Genomic DNA, 20,846 nt, shown 5'->3' on the forward strand with positions numbered 1-20,846 from the left:
TTTATGTAAAAGATTTAATTTTGGAGGCAAAGGAAGCACAGGTTCAGAATGGAATTTAACAAAGCCCTATGTAAATAGAGACCTGTAGTTGACATTTATCTCTTTTATATATATGAATACTTCCTAAACTAAATATTTTAATTTTAAATTTTATTTCAGATTGCAAGTGAAACTCCTTTAGATGTTGTAAGTATTCGTCAGTTTACCCGCTACTGTTCAGACAATTATAATTACTTATTTGCTTTCACTAGAGCTGAAGCCTGTTTTCCACATTCCTTGGAACAAAGATAGTGACAGACATCTTGTATACAGGGGGAGGGGAAGTTTGTTCTTGGTAGTAATTAAATAGCATTTCCCTCAAGCTTTTAGTTTATAGCCCTCCCTCGAAACTCTCCGTCTGTGGTCTTGACCACACTGTCAGGATGATCTGTTCTATAAGCCTGCTGAGTGTAGTTTTCATAATACAAGGGTCTGACATTTTTAAATTCATATTCAAGTATCAGTGTATACTCTAAAATGGATTTTAACTTGGGGGGAATAGAGCAAGAATGACTACTATACTATATCTAAAAGTATCATTTCTGACATTTAAAATGCTTTTCTTTCTCAGTTAATGGAAACCTCCGGAACAGACATGCTGAGTGATTCAGACAATAGAGCAACAATAAGCCCTTTGCACTTGGCTGTGAGTACTGTGTTCACGGCCAACTTGATGGCTGGCTTACTGGAAATATATCTGTTTGTGTTGCTTCAAACTAGTACCCAGAACTTTTGGTCCATGTCATGATGGTCATGGAATTAAAATTTTTAGAATTTTCTTACTTCAGAGAATTCTTGAATGCACTTTTACGTTTTGTTTTGTTTTGTTTTTTAAAAAAAGTATTCTCTGGGCTTCCCCCAAGGCCTACTCTAAGAGAGAGAAGATACCTGTGATGTGAATTTAAAAATGCACTGCCATTTAAGAAAGGACAAAGAAAAAAAAAAATTTTAAATAAATTTTAAAAATGCACTGCCATAGTGGAATGGCTTTAGTGGAACGGCTTCTAACTTGCCAAGCACAGGGTATAAGAACTATAATTTCTGTGTGACTTCTACAGCTTTTGGCTTACTCTGTGATCTTGGCATGCTAACTAGATGTGTGTTCATTGGTCCTTCGCTTGCTCGTGTTCTAGGACTTGGCTACATGATCTGTTGGTGTCCCTTCTAGCTTAAGGTGCCTCTGAATTTTCCCCCTTGATGTCAGTCACTAAGAGGAGAAAATGAGGAGAGACTGTGATGATACTTTAAATCAAATATAGGAATACATTTACCTTAGAAAATTTCAAGCAGACCCCACTAGTTCTTTCTGTGCTGAAGGAAGAATTTATTTTTGAAACAAAGCATGTGACAGTTGGGGGGAGGGACAGTTTTGAGATGCAGGAGACTTGGATACTGTCACTCGCGATTTGTGTGACCTGATTTTAAGTGCAGTAAAATGCTTAAAGGGGTATATACTGACGTTAGTGTAGGTCACTACAAGTTCAGTGACCATTTCGTTTTTTCTTCTCACAAATGCTATTATTTTTTATCTTTATGTCCTGCTTGCATATTTTCCAGCACTGACACATGTACATTGACTTTTCTGCTTTGTGTTTCTGTCTCTTTATCCCCACTAGTACTTCCTACCATGTTCTAAATAACTAAGAAGGCATGCTGAAGCTTCCTGCTTCCTTGCCCTTTGCGTCTTTGGAAATGCTATCTACTCTCCCAGACTTGCATAGTAAATAAGTCATCCAAAAGGACAAAGCCAGCATGGAGAAAATAGCCATTTTACTACTGGTGGCAAAAAATGAAGTCTGAGCAGATGGCTAGGCAATTTTCACATCATCATCATTCTTAAAATAATAGCACTGTCCTTTCTTGAGCACTTCCTAGGTGCCAGACTAAGCACTTTGCCAAGTTTTGGAATATGTTATCTCAAAAACTACAGTTTTGTTTTGTTTTTTCTTTTTAGTAGATTTTCCTTTATGGCTATTGTGAATAGTGCTGCTGTGACATGGGTGGGCTGAATAGTGTTTTTAAGCTGAAATGGAAACAATTTTATAATGTGGTTATTAGGCTCAATGAAATGCAATTATACCTCCACTTATGCATTTTGTATCTGTTTGTAGGAGGTTTTCAGAAATTAGCTGAAGTGATATTTTTTTGTTTCCAAACTCTTCCAATCCAGGACAATTTGATGCAGTGAAAACACACTGATTTGAGGCTTAGGGAAACTGATCTTGGTACCTGTCTTGTACGTACTGGGCGTACAAGTTCCTCGTCTCAGTCCTATACAAGGACTGCATGAGGGAAGACACTGTGGCAAATCATCATGGCTCCCAGTCATCCTTATTTGTTCCCTTCTTTTTATACTATCTTCTGTGTATACTGTGTTTCTCAAAGTTCATTCTTTTAGTAGCATAATTTCACTGACCTGGTATTAAGGAACACGGTTAGATGTGATCCTAGGACAGTAGAGTTCAGTGATCCCTAGTCACTTCAGTCTTTGAAGTAGTCAAGCTTGTAGGTAGTCAGAAACATCAAAAAGATCAGTAAGGCTTAGAGCGCTTTACTTCTTGCTGGTACTTTGACATTTTCCCACAAGATACAGCTTTCCAGCCCTTTGATGCAGTGGGGGGCCCTTTCCTAGCTAAGTATCTTTTTTTCAAATTAGGAGCAGGTGAGATTTAGCTCAAGTGTAGTAGAATTTTACATTTTTCAATTCCCAATGAAAAGTTCACATGTGATCACTTACCAACCTGCTAAACTATAGGTCTGAATGGTTATCAGAAAATGACTTGTGAAAGTCCCTTAGCTACAAGTAGTCAGTATGAATGAACCAGAGAAAACGTCCTTTGTTGTCAGAACTGTATCGTGTTATTGCTTTATGTCCTGTTCAGCATCTAGTCCAACGAGAATAATAGATGTTCCGTTGGCATGTTTATTTTTTAAATGAATTACCTGGAAAGCTCTTTTATCAAACTATGTAAAGAAGGAGGCTTTAGTCTGACAAATCTTTAAATCTTCTTGCTCTGTTGTACAACTAGGACAGTGCCTGGCACGTGGCAGTTATTCAAGCAAGGCTTAGTCTAAATATTTTTGTGCTAAAAGAAGTGTTTACTTTTGAGATACGGCATATTACAGGGAATTTGAGAAATCAAAAGACGCAGGTACTAGCTTAACTTCAGTTGCTGGCTGTCTCTATAATTTAAGTAATTTTATCAGGAGTAAAGGAGAGCACTGAACTGTGATTAAAAACACAGGCTTTGGAATCATAGACTTAGAGCAAAAGTTTTAATTGAATCTGTGTCACATATCCATTGAATGTCTGCCATGAACTAGTCATGGTATACTCATGAAAAGATCACATGTCATTTGAATTTTTATTATTTACAGAATACCCATTCCTTAACACTAGTCAACTACTTGATTGTATTAAAAATTTGTAGGTAACAGTCTGAATTCTCCATACAGAAATTTTGGATTATCTCAAATATAACAACGTGAAGACAAATTTGCTTAATTCTTTTATGTTTCCTAAGGTATCTGAGAAGTCAGTCTAAATATGTATTTTTTAATTTATATTTTTATTTATCCTAGGCCTATCATGGTCACCATCAAGCACTGGAAGTGTTAGTACAGTCTTTGTTAGATCTTGATGTGAGAAATAGTAGTGGAAGAACACCCTTAGATCTTGCAGCATTCAAGGGCCATGTTGAATGTGTGGATGTACTTATTAATCAGGGAGCCTCAATCTTAGTAAAAGATTACATTTTGAAGAGAACTCCTATACATGCGGCAGGTATGTCAAATAATATGCATGATTTTATTTACAACTTTCTACCTAATACTCTTTTCCTTTTCAATTTATTTTGTTTTTCAGTTTGACTTTTCTGCTTTGTCTTTCTGCCCTTTTCTCCCCATTAGTACTTCCTACCATGTTCTAAATGGTAAAATCATTATCTACCTTAGAAACTGGATTTATGTAGGTGTGACTTGTGAAGTACTTTATCAGTAAAACAGTGCGATATTTTTTATTTCTTTGTGATGGGAATTTTTTTAGATAAGTGTGTGCTTTCATTTAATAATGAACATTTTGACTTACTGTACTAGGGTACTGTATTAAACATTTTTTAAACATCAGTTATAAAGCATCGACTTTATGCAAGAACTACATGATTTTAAAGGATTTCTTTTTTTTCCCCTTCTTCCACCTCCCCACCCCACTCCAGTTCAAGTCATTGTTTCTCAGTCTAGTTGTGTAGGACACAGCTCCCTGGCCCATGCTGGTATTATGAGCCTTGCGCTCCCCCCTGACTGAGGCAGTCGGTCTCCAACCGTTGGTTGGCTGCTCACGGCAGCTCTCGCCGGCTGCCAGCCACTCACACTGGCTGCTCGCTGCTCATGGCAGCACCACACGGCGGCCCATGGCAGCACACAGCAGCCTACGGCAGCTCACACTGGCTACCGGCCACTCACGCTGGCCCATGGCAACTCACGCCAACCTCCAGCTGCTCAGGGCAGCCCAGCTGCGGGGAGAGCTGTTGTTCACAATCTTAGCTCTAGAGGCTGCAGCTCACTGGCCCACGTGGGAATCGAACCAGGGACCTCCAACCACCTGAGCCATCGGGCTGGCCCCCATATGATTTTATGACGTTGCGGATGTGTGAAAATATAAAAGCACGTGACCATGTCATTGTGATGACTTGGTGCCCTCTGCGTGTACCCAGCAGATGCAGATTCACAGCTCTCCGCATGAATCACTGCAAGGCAGTATTCACTTTAAATAATCAAGACCGGTACACTGGCAGAAGTCATAGCCAAGTATTTTTCTCATCCCTAATTGGCCCCCTTTATATGATTAGATTCATTTCACTTAATCTGTGTTTTTTTATAGAGTGATCCTTAAGGACACCCTTGAATATAGGTCTTAGACTTTGCTTCTAGTTCTTTGGGAACCTTGCATTTTAGAAGACTGTAGGTAACACCACTGCTGCTCCAGAGCAGCCTTTCAGAAACAATCAGATATTCAAGTAGGGCTCAAAGACCATTTTAATAATGGATTAAAACTCCTAATAATTATATGAATATAAACTGCTATCTGATAAGAATAAGAGGTCAAAATACTATCATTTTTTGTTCTAAAAAGAATGAGGTTATATATCATTCAGCAACTTGAAAATATTTAAGTACAGATCATTTGCAGAGTTAATTTTAAAGTTCTCGTGGAGTGTTTGCACTCTTAGATAAATGTTGAACCAAGACACTAGCCAGTGCCTCAGAAGGAGCTAACCAGTGCAATATACTCTATAAGTCTTAGCCACTTAAAGAGCTACAGATTATTGTTAACGCCTACCTAGTCAGTAAACGCAGCCTTGGCTCTATAGATGCCTTCCAAATTTGGAGGTCTGCCAGGGAGCGTCTTACTCATCAGGCGTGCAAAGGACACAGATTTTTTTTCTGGGAGTGAATTGGAATTATAGTACACAACTGAAAAGTGGCTTAAGTCACATTAAGTGTCCAGAGATGGAGGCAGTTTCAGGGGTGGTTGATTCTGCAGTGGTGTCAGCACTCTGAAAAATGCTGAATTCCCTTGCCTTTGCACTCATGTTGTAGAATGGCTGCTGCTGCTTTATAGTATCACATTTAAAAGCAGGAAAGAGGGAAGACTCTTCATTATCAGGGATAAAAATATTTCCCAGAAGCCCTCCAGACTTCTTAACATCTCAGTGGTCAAAACTGGGCCAGGGCTCATCTTAAGGCCAGTCACTGGCAAAGGAGAATGGAGTTGTTGTGATTGACATAGTCTAATCATGATTTCATCCCTTGGCTGGAGGCAGGCCACATTCCCTGACCACGTTGCCACCACAAGGGAGCTCAATAAAATGAGCAATTTATTAGGGCAGATGATGAGGCATGGCTATGGCGGTGATTTACCATGAATTTATATCTATTTGGTTTAGTCAACAAGGGCAATAGAAACCTTCTTTGTATCTATAGATATTTTTCTTTCTTGCCTATTAAATTCAATGAAACTGTCCCAAAATTATATCTAGAAAATGTACTCTCAGATGGCCATTTTCTATTTTGTTATATATGTTACTAAAATTTTTAACTATCACTTTCCAGCAACAAATGGTCATTCAGAATGCTTACGACTACTAATAGGAAACGCAGAACCACAGAATGCTGTAGATATTCAAGATGGAAATGGACAGTAAGTTTTAATAATTTTAAAATTATTTTTAGGATATTTGTTCATCTTTATACTTTGCCCCTATTTTAGTAAGTCTATCATATTGCATAACTGAGTAACAGATACAGTTTTTTAAGTTAAGTATGCTTTAATGCTGCATCATAGAAAGGCATGTTTAGAAAACAGGCCAGCACACTGTGGAATGCTTTTTCACAGAGTGGAGTCCCAAGTGGTAACATTGAGCCTGTTCTGCTCTTGCTCAGGACTCCTCTGATGCTGTCTGTTCTCAACGGGCACACCGACTGTGTTTACTCGCTGCTGAACAAAGGAGCAAATGTAGATGCCAAAGATAAATGGGGAAGGACAGCACTGCACAGAGGGGTAAGCATTTACTTTCAAGAAGTTCTTAAAACCTCATTTTACCTAAAACACTTAGGCTGTGTTTATTTTCCTTCATTAAATTTTCACCAAATAATCTTTGCCCTTTCTTTCAGTATCTTAGTTTTTGAATGCTAATTTTAAACAACCACAGAGCATAACTTAATCCAAAGAACAATAATATTGGGGGATATTTTTAAACCCTAAAACCTTGAGTAATGTCAACTTTAATTTTTTAGGTTATCAGAACTGTTTTCTTAAACATTTTTGTCTCAACCTTTTCACCTTTGAGATGTCATTTTCATTGAATCATAAGTTCCTGTATTCCTATTTTTCATACTACTTATGTTTTGACAAAGTTGCTGCTTTAACTGAATCTTTAAGTCACTTCCAATAAAAATATTGAATTACTCAAAAAAATGGTAAGTGTCTTGTTTGGCAAAAGGATATGGGGAATGTGGGCTTAAAAATTTTGAATTAGCTGTATTTTGGTTATGTAGTGCCCAACATAATAGATTCACCTACATGCAAATAATGTTTCTTTCAGGCAGTTACAGGCCATGAAGAATGTGTAGATGCATTACTTCAGCATGGTGCTAAGTGCTTATTTCGGGATAGCAGGGGCCGGACACCTATACACTTGTCAGCTGCCTGTGGACACATTGGTGTTCTTGGAGCCCTTTTGCAGTCAGCAGCATCTGTGGACGCCAATCCAGCCATAGCAGACAATCATGGATATACAGCACTCCACTGGGCTTGCTACAACGGTTGAGTATACAGATACAATCCTCCATTAAATGCCTATTATGTACCAAGCAGAGACAACTAACACATTGTGATATTCATGAGAAGGACGTATTTATAAGGCAAACTTAAAGTTTAAAATTAGTAGGAAGCCTGAGAATAATCTACTATGTAGTCCTAGCTTACTCCTGTTCCTTGTCACGCTGAAGCCAGGACACTAGTTGTTAAAGATGTTTTGGATAAGCTATCAATAAGTTTGAAATGTTTCTTAGACCTTGCTTCAGCAAGTATTTCGCATTTTAAGATACTTTTATAATATTATTTCTAATGTCTTTTATATAGTATGTTTGTATTTTGATTATGTTCTTTTACTTTCTAAATGCAGTTTTAGGGGAGGAAATGACAAAGGTAGGAGAAACGATGAAAATGCATCACATTCTAGACAAATCTACGTGTTTTCTGAGCACATTGCAAAGATAAGATCTTTATATCAATAATAATATTTGTTCACAGCATTTTAAGGGAGTAAAATCCTAGCAGACTGTAGAAGGATAAACTTCAGAAACTTAGAAGTTTTCAGGTTTAAGCTAACTTTGCTTCATGATTAGAACAGATGTACTTTGAGCTTCCCAGAGGCTCACAGTCACAGTTATTCCTTTTACAGGTAGGCTCTTAAGGTTCTCAGAAAAGTATAAAGCTATTTTTAAGGTATTGATGTTTCAAATGGAGTTTGGCTTATGAGTTTCACTATTTAAAATAATTAAAGTATAGAAATATGTTGAGAGGTATTTTTTTCCTTGTGTAAGGCCATAGATTTGATCATCTTTGAAAACACTCAGGTGTATTATGTATATACAGTATAAACTTCATTCCTTGTCAAAGTTTGGGCTTAGGGTTTTTCAGCAGGAACATGAGAGGTTTTTTATTTGTTTTGAATTTCAGGATAGCATTTAGATTAAGGTTAGCTGTGATAGTATATCTACAAAATTAGTTACAATTCTACCAAGTCTCTCTCAAAAGATAGAGAAAATATAAATTCTCTCTTTATATAAACATCCACTTGCTTAAAAAAATAAGTATAGTATCTGTTCTAAACTTCAGCTGACTGCTTTACCAGAAGTTGAGGTTTCTGTCTTTCTGTAATACACTGTTTTATTGTTGTTTATTGTCAAGGGCCATTTTGACAAATAAAGTTGATTTATTATGAAAGAAGAAAAATCTGAATCTTGTAAAATTATAGTTTAATTGTTTCCATATGTATTTTCTAGATATAATATTTTGATTCTCATGTTATTTCTTGTGTGAGAGTTCTATTCTTTTGCTGTGGGAAAGTTTTGGTCTCTTCCCGAGGATTGTCCTGTGATTACTATTAGTCATCCTTCAATTCTGAGTACTGATGGCACCATAAAAAACTTGAATAGTTTATTGCTAATTCAAAAGCTTAGTTCAGTTAGTTTCATTTTTTACTACCTCAGATCCTTAGCCAGAAGTCGGAACAGTCTTGAAAACTATAAAACCTTTGGCTTTCAACTTCTCTTTTTCCCTTTTCAGCGCACTGAAGTTGGTATTTAATGAGTATAGTGATGTGGCCAAAGATTAGTCCTAAGTCCAAGAAGATGCTATATTTTGCCATTAAATTTGATTTGTTTTTATAATGTAGCTTGATGTTTTACAATTATAAGGAAAACCAAAAACGTAATATAGTGGGAAAAAATCCACATGTGAATTTTGTTTATTTAAGAAGTCAGTGAGATAGAACTATTTTGAAGTAGACATTTATTGCTTGAATATATATATTTTTTAATATACTAGTGAGAGAATTACCCATTGGAAAAATCACACAGTAAGACATTTTTCCTCAGTTCGAGAATTTAGTAGTACCTGTACTGCTGTAACTGCCCTTTGCAGAGTTGCTATCTGTTACAACATTTCTTATCAGGTCTTTATGCGGAACATGATTTCCCTAAAGTGAGTTTCCACTCCCTCACTACTGAATTTAGACTCTGTAAGCATGTTATGTACAAGAGAGAAAATTTTGCATGAACTACATGCCTGGTTGCCATTTAAAGATCATAACAGATGTGTCTAATTTCCACACTAACAAAATTGTGATGATTCTGAATTGAGCTGGAAGGCATTAGATGTGTGTTTGCTATATGCAATAAGAAACTATACAGACAGTCTAAAATTAATACTATATTTATAGCCAAAAGACTATTTTATAATATGGCATTCTGAGAGTAGACTATGTAAGATGGTTTTACTTTGACTAGTAATTAGTGTACAGCTGAAAAGAAAATTGGAAGGCCTCCAACAGAACAGAAAATAACCTCTCAAAATTAAAATAGAATGATGGCAAAGTTTTAGAAAAGAACTGGTTATACATACTAAACTTTAAAGTTCAGATTCTCAGTTTATCTAGTCATTCAGTCACAGAAGTTAAGAGTACTTACATTATCTCATAACAAATTATCAATTTTTATGAAGCTCTACACATCTTCAGTATATCCCTCTGAAACATGAAGAGACCAGTTTTATCATTCTTTCATAAACTAGGACACAGGCTATTAGTTTTCAGCTTCGATATGACCCAATAATGATTGCTGGAAGTAATCAAGAACCCTAGGACTCCCTTTTTGCAGTCTGCAATTACTCAGTGATTCTCAAACGTTTTGGTCTCGGGACCTAGGCATTTATCACTATTAATATTTTCTATATTCAAAATTAAAAGTGATAAATTTAAGGATATTTAGTAATTTATTTTAAAGTACTAATCCATTACATGTTAATAAGAATAACGTATTTATAGAAGGATAGCTACTTTCCAAAATAAAAAATAATATTAGTGAGGAGTGTGGCAAATTTCTTTAATGGCTAGTTTAAGAAAAGACTAGTTTTATGACATCATCCCAGACTTACCCAGACCACATCTTGAGAACTACTATACCAGGAAAATAAGAGACTCTAAAGTCAGTACTGGACAATTTTCCAGGGTTATTTTTTTTTTAGGACTTTATTGGGGAACAGTGTGCACTTCCAGGACTTTTTTTTCCAAGTCAAGTTGTTGTCCTTTCAGTCTTAGTTGTGGAGGACGCTGCTCAGCTCCAGGTCCAGTTGCCATTGCTAGTTGCAGGGGGCGCAGCCAACCATCCTTGCGGGAGTTGAACCGACAACCTGTGGTTGAGAGCCCGTGCTTCAACCAACTGAGCCGTCCGGGAGCTCAGCAGCAGTTCAGCTCAGGGTGCCATGTTAAATCTTAGTTGCAAGGGGTTGAGCCCACCATCCCTTGCGGGACTCGAGTAGTTGAACTGACAACCTTGTGGTTGAGAGCCCACTGGCCCATATGGGAATCAAACCGGCAGGGCAGCCTTCAGAGTTAGGAGCATGGAGCTCTAACCACCTGAGCCACCGGGCCAGCCCCCTCCAGGGTTACTTTTTTGGTAATGAGTTAACATTAGAAGAGACAGAATTACAGTAGGGTTTCTCAACCTCAACACTCTTGACATTTTGGGCCACATAATTCTCTGTTGTCATGGACTGGCGTGTGCATTGCAAGATGTTTAAGCAGCATCCCTGGCTTCTACCCACTAGATGCCAGTAGCACCACCCTATCCCATCCTCAGTGTGATAAGCAAAAATGTCTCCAAACATGGCCAGATGTCTTCTGAGGGGCAAAATTGCTCCAGTTGAGAACCACTAGATTAGAAAAATAACTGACAAAAGATGGAACACAGTTATAGGTTTCCTAAAACTTACTTTCTTTTCCTGCTAAAAACGATAATAGGCTAAAGATTAAGTTGAGCTATTAATTGAATATTTTTTTAAAAAAAAGGAATATAGCATTACTTTTTTAGCCAGATAGTAAGCAAAGGAACTAAAGAGGCTATGTAAGAATCTAATTTATTTCTAAAGCAGATCCCAAATGACTAATGAAATAAAAGAAGCAACATCTCATTTGCAGCAACCAGTACAGCAATTGGGGTATTTTTACTAAAACTATGGCTTTGTAAATTAGGTTAAGAAAACCTGAGGTTTGAGTTTTTCCCTGTTTTCAAAGTTGCTATTAAAAACTATGGGCGTGAAAACTACCAGTAATCAATATACTTGTCCTTTAAGTCAACAATATCATTTCTAGGAAATTATTCTATAAAAATACTTGCTTTTAAAAAAAAAAATACTGGAATGTTTTATTTCAACATTGTTGATAACATCACAAAAGAAAAACAAACCAACAGTCATCTTGAAAGCCTTAATTAGCAAATCATTTATGATACACTTTGATACTTTGAAGTTCTTTCAGACATTCAAGAATAAGATTTCTATATACGCATATATTACTATGGAAGCTATATATACACTTTATTAAATAAAAAACAATTTGCAGAACTAAACATTTCATTTGTAGTAAAATTTTGAAAAGGAACTATGTTTGTGTACATGCAGCTGTATATGCCTAGAAATTTTCTAGAACTTTTCAAGTAGTAGGTTATAGGCTAGAGTGGAACTGGGAGAATGTGCGTGGGGACCAGGACATGTACTTCTTCCCTCTAAACACTTCTATAGTATTTGGTATTTTCCCATTAACTCAATACTATAATCAGAAAATCTTTAAATTTTGAAGTTAATTATGCTGTATAAATATATATTATTTTGAAAATTATACTATGCCATATAAATATGACATTTAAAAAAATAATGACCAAATAACTCTTAACTGGTCACTGTGGAAAATAATAATGAGGTTATTGTTTTCCCCACAAACTAAGTATTTGCTGTGTAAGTAATAAACTACAATAAAATTATCATATAGAGCTACCGTATGTCAGGTCTTGAGGTTGTGCTTTGGATTCCAAAGCTCCTAAAAATATGATGTTTAATGGATTCAGTGAACTGGTTATTTTTAATCCACGTAAAGCTTTTTCTTATTTGTATAGGGATATGTGGGTGTATATGGGCACCTCAGTATTTTTTGATGTTTTGGATCTTAATATCTGATTCTCATTTACTTATTTAGGTCACGAGACATGTGTAGAACTTCTTTTAGAACAGGAAGTTTTCCAGAAAATGGACGGAAACGCTTTCAGTCCATTGCATTGTGCTGTGTAAGTAAAGGCAGAATGAGTCAGATTTGGTTTGACTATCTCAGAAATACACCACTGCTGTGAGAGTGATCACCTTGTTACCTTACACAGGATAAATGACAACGAAGGTGCTGCTGAGATGTTAATTGATACATTAGGTGCCAGCATCGTGAACGCCACAGATTCAAAAGGAAGGTAGGGATTCAACTATGTAGGAAATTGTTTTATTTTTAGTAGGAAAAAATATTTTAATTACTAGACTAATGTGGAAGAATGGACAGAGAACCCATTATTAATTAAAAATTGATTTTTATATTTGCATGTATAAATTGCTATAAAATTTTAATTATGTTTTCATTATAAAAGACTTTTCTATTATGATTTTTAGCCAGTCTTCCTCTTTTTAAAACTTGTAACAATTTCCCCCCTTTTTTTAAGAGGCATGTTTGTTACCAACAGTTATTTTTAATAAAGTTAACATTTTTCTACATAGAAATAAAAGCTGGAAGAGAGTTCAGTAGTTGTGATCAGGATTTATTTGGTTGTATTTGGGTCAGGATTTATTTATTTCAAAATTTCCTTTAATGATGTAATATGTTTTAGGAATTTTATAATTTATCCTTACTTCAAATAGTTTTATTAAGGGCCTTTATATTATCACAAATACCAATGTAGCCGAAATCTGTATGCTCCATTACGCCTATTTGTATCTAGGCAATGTGTTTGATAGCCTAATCTGTAAATCCTTGAAAACGACTTGTCACAAATTAAGGAATAACTATTTTTAGAGTATGTGACATTCAGATTTCGTCAAGTCGTTCAATTTTCTCTGTGTGGCAGAACTCCTCTCCATGCGGCCGCCTTTACAGACCACGTAGAGTGTTTACAGCTGCTGCTCAGCCATAATGCTCAAGTCAATTCTGTGGACTCTTCTGGGAAAACACCCCTCATGATGGCTGCAGAAAATGGACAAACAAATACAGTTGGTAAAAAAACTGATTTAGGCTTTTATTATTCTAAGTATGTATGTTGTTTCTGTAGAACTTAGATCCCAAACCTTCTGAGTCTAATTCACTGAATTTTCCATGAGTTATCCCACCACTCCTGAGATTTAAAACCTTTTACCTGCTTACAACCTACATGTTCATGTAAAGCCACAGTGTTTCCTTGTGCCCTGACTGACTGACTAGCACTTCCGCAAGGCAAGTGTAAGGTAGTGGTTCAGAGCACTGGCTCTGGCGTCAGAATGACTGCAGGTGAATCCTGGATCTGCCAATTAAGTGACCTTATGCTTCAGTTTTTTATTTGTAAAGCGAGAAAAATAACAGTACCCACTTTGTAGGATTGTTGTGAGGTTAAATAAATTATTATAAACCCAGAGCACTTAAAACAGTATTTGAAAGTTAGTAACCTCTCAGAACATAAATGCTAGTTGCTGTTGTTAGTGTCTTTGGCTCACACAGCAGTAGAACAATATAGTATATATGTTTTATGTTACAGTATTTGTCTTCCACTGAAGTTTTTGCTAGAGGTATATTTTTGCTTTGTATTCGTTTCTCTACAGTGAGTTATTGGTAATCTAAGATACATGTTCATAAACATAAGAATTGATGCAATTTTTCCTCCCAGAGATGCTGGTTAGCAGTGCTAGTGCAGATCTGACTTTACAAGATAACAGTAAAAACACCGCCCTCCATTTGGCTTGCAGCAAGGTATGTATACATTTTAAGGATACGTTTTCATTGTTAATGTCAACAGTGGCATTTAAAGTTTTTCCACTTCACTAAAATAAACAGAAGTACTAGGGACCAAACCTCTCTAATGATCACCGGCATCAGACATCTTATAAAAAAGAACTGATGTGTTAAGTGTATGAAAGTCTCCAGTAAGCTAAGTAAGTTTGGGGCACAGCCTAAACATAATTACTGTCTTTCTTTAATCTCTCTAATCTTAAATATTCTTGTCCTCTCCTCCTAACCTCATTCCACCAATACATGTTTGGACAGATATTTAAGGCATTAGCCAAGAAAATTCATGGCATATGTATGGTGACATACATATTATTATGTGGACTAGGGTGGGGTGTACTGAGTGTATAAATTTATCTGTAATGGTACCCAAGTTTTTAAGTTATTTTTCCATAATTTTAGGGTCATGAAACTAGTGCCTTGTTAATATTGGAAAAGATAACAGATAGAAACCTCATCAATGCAACCAATGCAGCCTTGCAAACGTAAGTATTTTATCTATGACCTGTAATTATAAAAATGATTAATGGGATTTTTTTCTAACGTGGGACCATTGGAATCAGTCATAGTTTTTAGACTTGACAAAATTCATTTCTAAAATCATCACAATTGAAAGGCATATTAACTAAAAAGACCTTTTGAAGCTGAAACTTTATTATTGAAAATAATGTGTTTTTTCTCAATCCAACTTTATGGAGGAAAATGTGTGTTTCGTGGAAACCAACAGGAATAATAATGAATGTGACACTAGCAATAAATGAAGTTAAAGGCTTTATATGTGCCTGTAAGCTAAAGAGATTTCAGAAAGAATCAAGTTGTTAATCTGAGCAGCCAGCCAGCACATGACTACTTAGATCTTAGATCCTCATCTCCCATTGTCCTCTCCCAATGTCCATTTGCTGTTCTACTCTGAGACTGGTAAAAAGAAAAATAGTATAATACTGGTTTCCATTCACATATCAATCGGATCTCTGGAGGGTCCAAAAATTAGTCATGGAATCTGTAAACTGTTTTCAAAGTCTATTGTAATTTGTGCTATTGCAACATATGGTTTTTATTATATATTCTTTTATACCTATTTGCCAATCTCATTTCTTGAAACTTAAGAATGCGGTTTAGTTGGTAAAATCTTTTTAAACATTGAGTCTTAGAAGGCAGCTAACAAAAGGGTTTAGTGAAGGTGGGAACTTGCTGATGTGGCCCGTGCTAAATGTAGGCACGTTTACGAGGCGTGACAGCACACGCAAGCTGGTTCTGCTGTCCCCACGCCCTTTGTACTGCTGTCAGGACTAGGTGCCTCAGGTTTGTAGTGTGTGCGTTTGTATGCACGCGCACTGTGTGGGCATGCACGTGTATCTGTGTACATGTATAATTTTTTTCCCCCAGACCTCTGCATGTTGCTGCCCGAAATGGGCTCACCATGGTGGTTCAGGAACTTTTGGGGAAAGGAGCAAGTGTGCTTGCAGTGGATGAAAACGGTAAGGAGGTTCTGTATTCTCTTTCCTTAACCTATATCTTACTAGAAGCTTTTATCTTTTGATGATCCAAATTTGAGGTAAACTTGGATACTTCTTATTGGTCAAAGAGGAGAGCTGGGATTTTATTGAATAGTACTTTGTGGCAAAGGGAAATGAGAGCAAGAGAAACAGGAAAAGTCCATCTAACAAACGAACTTGTGCATTTTACATGTCTATTCAACCAGAGTTAGTGTTTATTAACTTTGGTGTAGTGTTACCATCTTTTTTATCTTAGTATTCAACTGTCAACAAATACTTAGCGAGACCTTTACTTAATTGCCAGGTTCTTACCTAGAGCTAATATTCTTACTTATACACGTCCACTTCTGCCTGCCTGAGACAATCACTTTAGCAATTCTTTGCTTTTGTGTCCTATCGTAATGACGTGTTGTTGGAATCTTCCTAGATTATTCTCATCAGTATATAAACATTATTTCTCTCATCTTAAAGAAATCATTTATCCATTTCTGTGTTCCTCTTTACAGCAAAATAACTCAAGAATTGGCTCTCCTGCGGTCCCAATTCTTCTCTTCTTTCCTTCTCTTAAATCCCTTCCCGTCAGACTGTTACTGCCAACATACTGCAAAACTGTTCTCCTCCAGATCACCAGTGACTTCCACTGCACTGAGAGTCAGGCCCTAGTTCTCAGTTTACTTGATATATCAAAATTCGGCAAAATGATTACTTTTTTCTTTTTTAAAAATAGGAATAAGAGTTTTAATATGGAATTTAAAATACACATGAATAAAGGAGTAACTGGGATTGTAAAGGTTGCAATCTTCCATAGCAATAAGGGTCCAGTATTCCCCCAAATAATCTCCGTCTTTTTCTTTACGCTGCACACTGCTACTTGGATAACTAGGTGCAGGTCACTTTAGAGCAGGATAGGAGTCGTGGGATCTATGACTGGCTTACAGTTCCCTGCGTTAGGTGAACCCAGTCTCCCTTCATTCACAAGTACCTGGTTCCTTGAATTGGGTGAGGGTTTCTAACTCACTATTTTGAGGGTTGGATTAAATAACCAGATTCACTGAAACTGAAAATTATTTGTTTTTTGTTATATTTATTTTCTTCCATTAAGGTATAATTGATAATACAATATTATATTAGTTTCAGGTGTATTTTTCTCCTTTAATAAACTTTCTTTACTTGGCTTTCAGGACTCCAAGCTTTCTTGGTCTTCCTCTTAATGTTACTAATTATTCCTTCTCAATTTATTTTTCAAAGTGTCTCCCTCTTCTCCCCAACTTTTTAATTTTGGAGGGCTCTAGGGTCCAATCCTTGTTTCTTTTTGCTTCCCTATCTACGTTTACTCCCTAGGTGATCTCATCCAGTCCCTTGGTTCTAAATACTACCTATATGCTGAGAAGTCCTAAATTTATATCTCTATCCCAGACCTCTCATGATCTCCATTATTTATAGATCCAGCTGCCTATACCACATGATGTCTAGTAAACAAGTCAAACCTAACATGTCTAGAACTGAACTACTGATCCTTTCTCTACCCCCACCCCCACCCCCCGCCATGCTTGTTCTCCCCCCCGCTATCCTGATCTCAGCTAACGTTTCTCGTCCTTGTAGCTGCTCAGGGCAGATCCCCGTACCTGGAGTCGTCCTTGACTCGCTCTTATACCTAGTGAACAATCCATCAGCATGTACTATTGATCTACATCCAAAGTATATCCAAAATAGACCCACTTTTTTCTCCTCTATTCCTACCACCCTGGCCTGGATCCTTTTAAAATGTATGAGAAGGTACTAGTTTTCTGAATCTCAGGTCCCTTATAATCCCTATAATGATCTACAAGGCCTTACATGATCGGTTCGCTGCCCTGTTACCTCTCTGACCTCATCGCATACTCTTCCTTCTGTCCATTCGGCCGTGCCAGCCCTTCCACACCAGGGATGTACATGTGTCGTGATCTTTGTTCTGGCTGTTTCCTCTGCCTGGAACACTCTGTACCCAAGCAGTCTTTGACTAAGTCCTTCACCTGTTTCAAATCTTAGCTCAAATTTCATCTTGTCAATGAAGCCTATCCTGACTCCCCTATTTATACCACGACCTGCTGTGTACCCCTACCTCAGCATTCTCAGGCCTTGTTAACCTGCTCTACTCTTTCCTCTTTCTTTTTTCCGTAGAGTTCATCTTCTATCATATTGTATATAATTTACCTTTTTATTATGTTGTTTGTGTGTCTCCCCTAGTAGAATAAATGTAAGTTCCATGACGGCAGGGAATCTTTGTCGGTGGCGTTCACTAACACATTCTAGGTGCCTGGATATAGTGGGGACTCTAAATACTTATTGGTTAGTGATTGTACAAGCACTGTGCTAAGTTCTAAAGATGCAACGTAGAATAAGACGCTCTACTTCCTTGAATGGAGATGAGAATAAACAGGCTGTTACAATGCACTTGAAGTAGTTCATTTGGAGTAAACCTAGAATATTATGAGAGCATATGAAAGAGTGTTCCTACCCTTTTTTTTGTAGGATCAGGGAAGGTATCCCAAGAAAGTGACTTAGCCAAAATCCAAAGGACAAATAAGTGGGGAGAGAACAGTCATCCTTAGAGAGTGTTAGCGTCCTTAGAGATATAACACAAGGCAGAGTAAATACTGAGTTATGCCGCTCTCTTCAGTCAAATGGCAAAAGGTCTGTGCTTTAGGAAACTAGCAGTCTGAGGGGAGCAAGATTAGAATGGGAAAACAAGTTAACAGTTACAAGTGAGAGAAGACGGTAGCCATAATTAAGGTAGAGGCATTGATGAAAAGAGGGAGATGTGTCTAGAGGTCTTACGGTGGGACTCACTGGGACTTGGTGAGGGAAGAAGTTGCACATCCCCTGGCTTGCAGTGCTGTGTGGATGCAAGTGCCGTTGTTTAGCAGGATTATATTAGGTTAAAGAAAGTCAAAGATGGGAATGTAGGAGGAAGAGCTGGGTTCATTTAGGGGTCTGAGAAAAGTTCAGTGGAAGCTCCAAATGGGTAATTGGATATATGGGTAATTGGATATATGGATCTAGAGCCCCAAAGCATAAGCTAGGTAGGACACAGAGATTTGGGAATCGTTAGGATATGTAGTCATTAAATCCACAGAAGTGGTGAATATCGCCCACTAAGATAAGTTCAGACTTACCCAGCCTTAAAAGAGACTTTTACTATCAGTAAATTACTTTTCTGGAAATAGAGCAACTATATAGCTTAAGACGAGGAGCCCAAAGTGCTAACCTATGTAGAATATTTGACCACATTCTGAGGCTCTGAATCAATAGCTGGTATACAAGCCTTTGTTGATCATGTTCAAGAATTTATATACTTTTTCCTTATAAAGAAATAGAAGGAATAATATAACTGATAATAATGAAGGTCACCTGCAACCTGGATATCTTCTAACACATTTTGCAATTTGAAATAGTAATCATGACCCAAAGTTGACAAGTCATAAATTCCGATCTCATTTTACAACTATTCTAAACTTTAATGATAGTTATAAATTGCTCATATAACAGTGATTGGCAATTAATTAGGCTCTAGAGTCTAAACAGAGATAAAACAGAGGGCCCACTACATCCTGTGCTTAATTCACTCTAAGAATGAGGGTAAGTGATATTTCCATGGATTTTTCTGGAGGAAGCAAAATATATTATCCTTGCATGGGACGGATTAGATGCCTTTCCTCAAGGAGTTTACTTCTCTTACATCTTTAGCTGACTACACCAACCCCATGCAGAGGAGAGAAGCCTGTTTTTAGTCATATTTCTACTCGAAAGTACTCCTTAGATACTCTTCTTTCCCCCCACCCCCATCCAAGGCATGGTGGCCTGTCTAATGGGTTGCTCTGCCAACCAGCAGGAGCAGCACGACAGGCACCTTCAGACCTTCCGAAGAGCCCTTTAAAGATGTGTGGGCACTGCAGCTCTTTCTTACTCACTTTGAGCACGTAGACCTTAATATATGCACACCCTTCAGCCACTCCTGCTCAGGCTGCAGGGGCCTCTCTGGCCTTTGAAAAAGGGAAATTTATGAAGGGAAAGGAAATCTTTTTTTTTTTTTTTTTAACTCAAGGCTAATGTAGCATGAAGAAAATACATAGGAGAACTGGAAACATCCAAATGCCTAATAGTTAGAATGAATATCTAAACCGTGGTACAATAACACATGGAATATATAACAATGAAAATACATTGACTACAGCTATATCATGGACAAATGTCAGATATAATGTTAAACAAAAGAAGCCAGATATAAAATAATGCATACTCTATGATTCCATTTATGTTAGGTTTGAAAAGATCAAAACTAAACAATGCTGTTTATGAATACAAGTAAAAAGGAAAGCACAGTAATGATTACCATGAGTCAGGCTAGTGGTTTCCTTTGTGGGAGAGAAAAGGGGCAGTGATTGGGCCAGGTCGGGCTTCTGGTGTGCGGGTAATGTTTTCTTTCTTGGTCTGAATGCTGGCTAGAGGAATGTTTGTTTTGTGGTAAATCATTCAGCTATTTAAAAAACAAATGTGACTTTTAAAAATAAATACTTGTATGTATGTAAAGGCTAAAACGTGAGTAAATATAGGGTAGGGAAAACCGTGTCGACATGTGCGAGAACAAATGAAGCTGTAGGCTCCAACTTACGACAGCAGCGGCTGTATTTCTGAGTGGGATGATCTAAACTTGGCATCACACAGTGTGCACTCACCATCTTCTCTCCTGCCCCATCCTCAACACTGGGTCTTGTACCAAATAAGGTACCAGATGTTTCCTTCTCAGTTTGTTGTATTGATAACAGTATGGTGCCTTCAATCTAACGTCAGCCATCTTCTGCTGAAGAAACGAACCGTTACAAAGGAAACAGTTGTTTTGACAGGAATTTTAAAAGTTCACCTGTTTATTTTACTGTTTCATCAGTGGACTGTGACCCTAAAGAAAAGTTAAACGACAGCAAAGTGTCATTCCTTCAACATGTCTCTTTTGAGCACCTGCTCAGTGCCTCATTCGTGAATCTGTACTAGTTTAGATTTCTCAGCATATAAATGCTTACTTACATAACTTAAAATTAACAGTGTGATTTCTTCCACCATTCCGAAGGAAGATTATCAAACTGTTTTTGTTTTTTTTTTTCCCTTATTCTCCTATGAATTCAGATGGGTATAGATAAGTTGTAAG

The 20,846-nt window shown here is 37.1% G+C and overlaps 1 protein-coding gene across 10 annotated transcripts in view; it reads left to right on the plus strand.

Annotated features, from left to right (window-relative positions):
• ANKRD28 (ankyrin repeat domain 28) overlaps nucleotides 1-20,846 on the plus strand; it is a 149,589-nt gene that overhangs the window by 125,216 nt on the left and 3,527 nt on the right. For 9 of the 10 annotated variants that reach the window (XR_012489658.1, XM_019725988.2, XM_074312813.1 and 6 more), the window contains 12 exons: nucleotides 160-186; nucleotides 611-685; nucleotides 3,622-3,823; nucleotides 6,151-6,238; nucleotides 6,481-6,598; nucleotides 7,143-7,362; nucleotides 12,354-12,441; nucleotides 12,532-12,615; nucleotides 13,261-13,406; nucleotides 14,050-14,132; nucleotides 14,571-14,653; nucleotides 15,555-15,646. Coding sequence is in view for 9 of the 10 variants with exons in the window: in XM_019725988.2 (XP_019581547.1) it covers nucleotides 160-186; nucleotides 611-685; nucleotides 3,622-3,823; nucleotides 6,151-6,238; nucleotides 6,481-6,598; nucleotides 7,143-7,362; nucleotides 12,354-12,441; nucleotides 12,532-12,615; nucleotides 13,261-13,406; nucleotides 14,050-14,132; nucleotides 14,571-14,653; nucleotides 15,555-15,646 (1,306 nt within the window). In the remaining variant the exon portion in view is untranslated. The remainder of the gene's footprint in view (nucleotides 1-159; nucleotides 187-610; nucleotides 686-3,621; nucleotides 3,824-6,150; nucleotides 6,239-6,480; nucleotides 6,599-7,142; nucleotides 7,363-12,353; nucleotides 12,442-12,531; nucleotides 12,616-13,260; nucleotides 13,407-14,049; nucleotides 14,133-14,570; nucleotides 14,654-15,554; nucleotides 15,647-20,846) is intronic. The other variant, XM_019725987.2, reaches the window with a different exon arrangement.

The sequence above is a fragment of the Rhinolophus sinicus genome, linkage group LG10 (genome assembly GCF_036562045.2).
Source record: "Rhinolophus sinicus isolate RSC01 linkage group LG10, ASM3656204v1, whole genome shotgun sequence".
Taxonomy (NCBI): domain Eukaryota; kingdom Metazoa; phylum Chordata; class Mammalia; order Chiroptera; family Rhinolophidae; genus Rhinolophus; species Rhinolophus sinicus.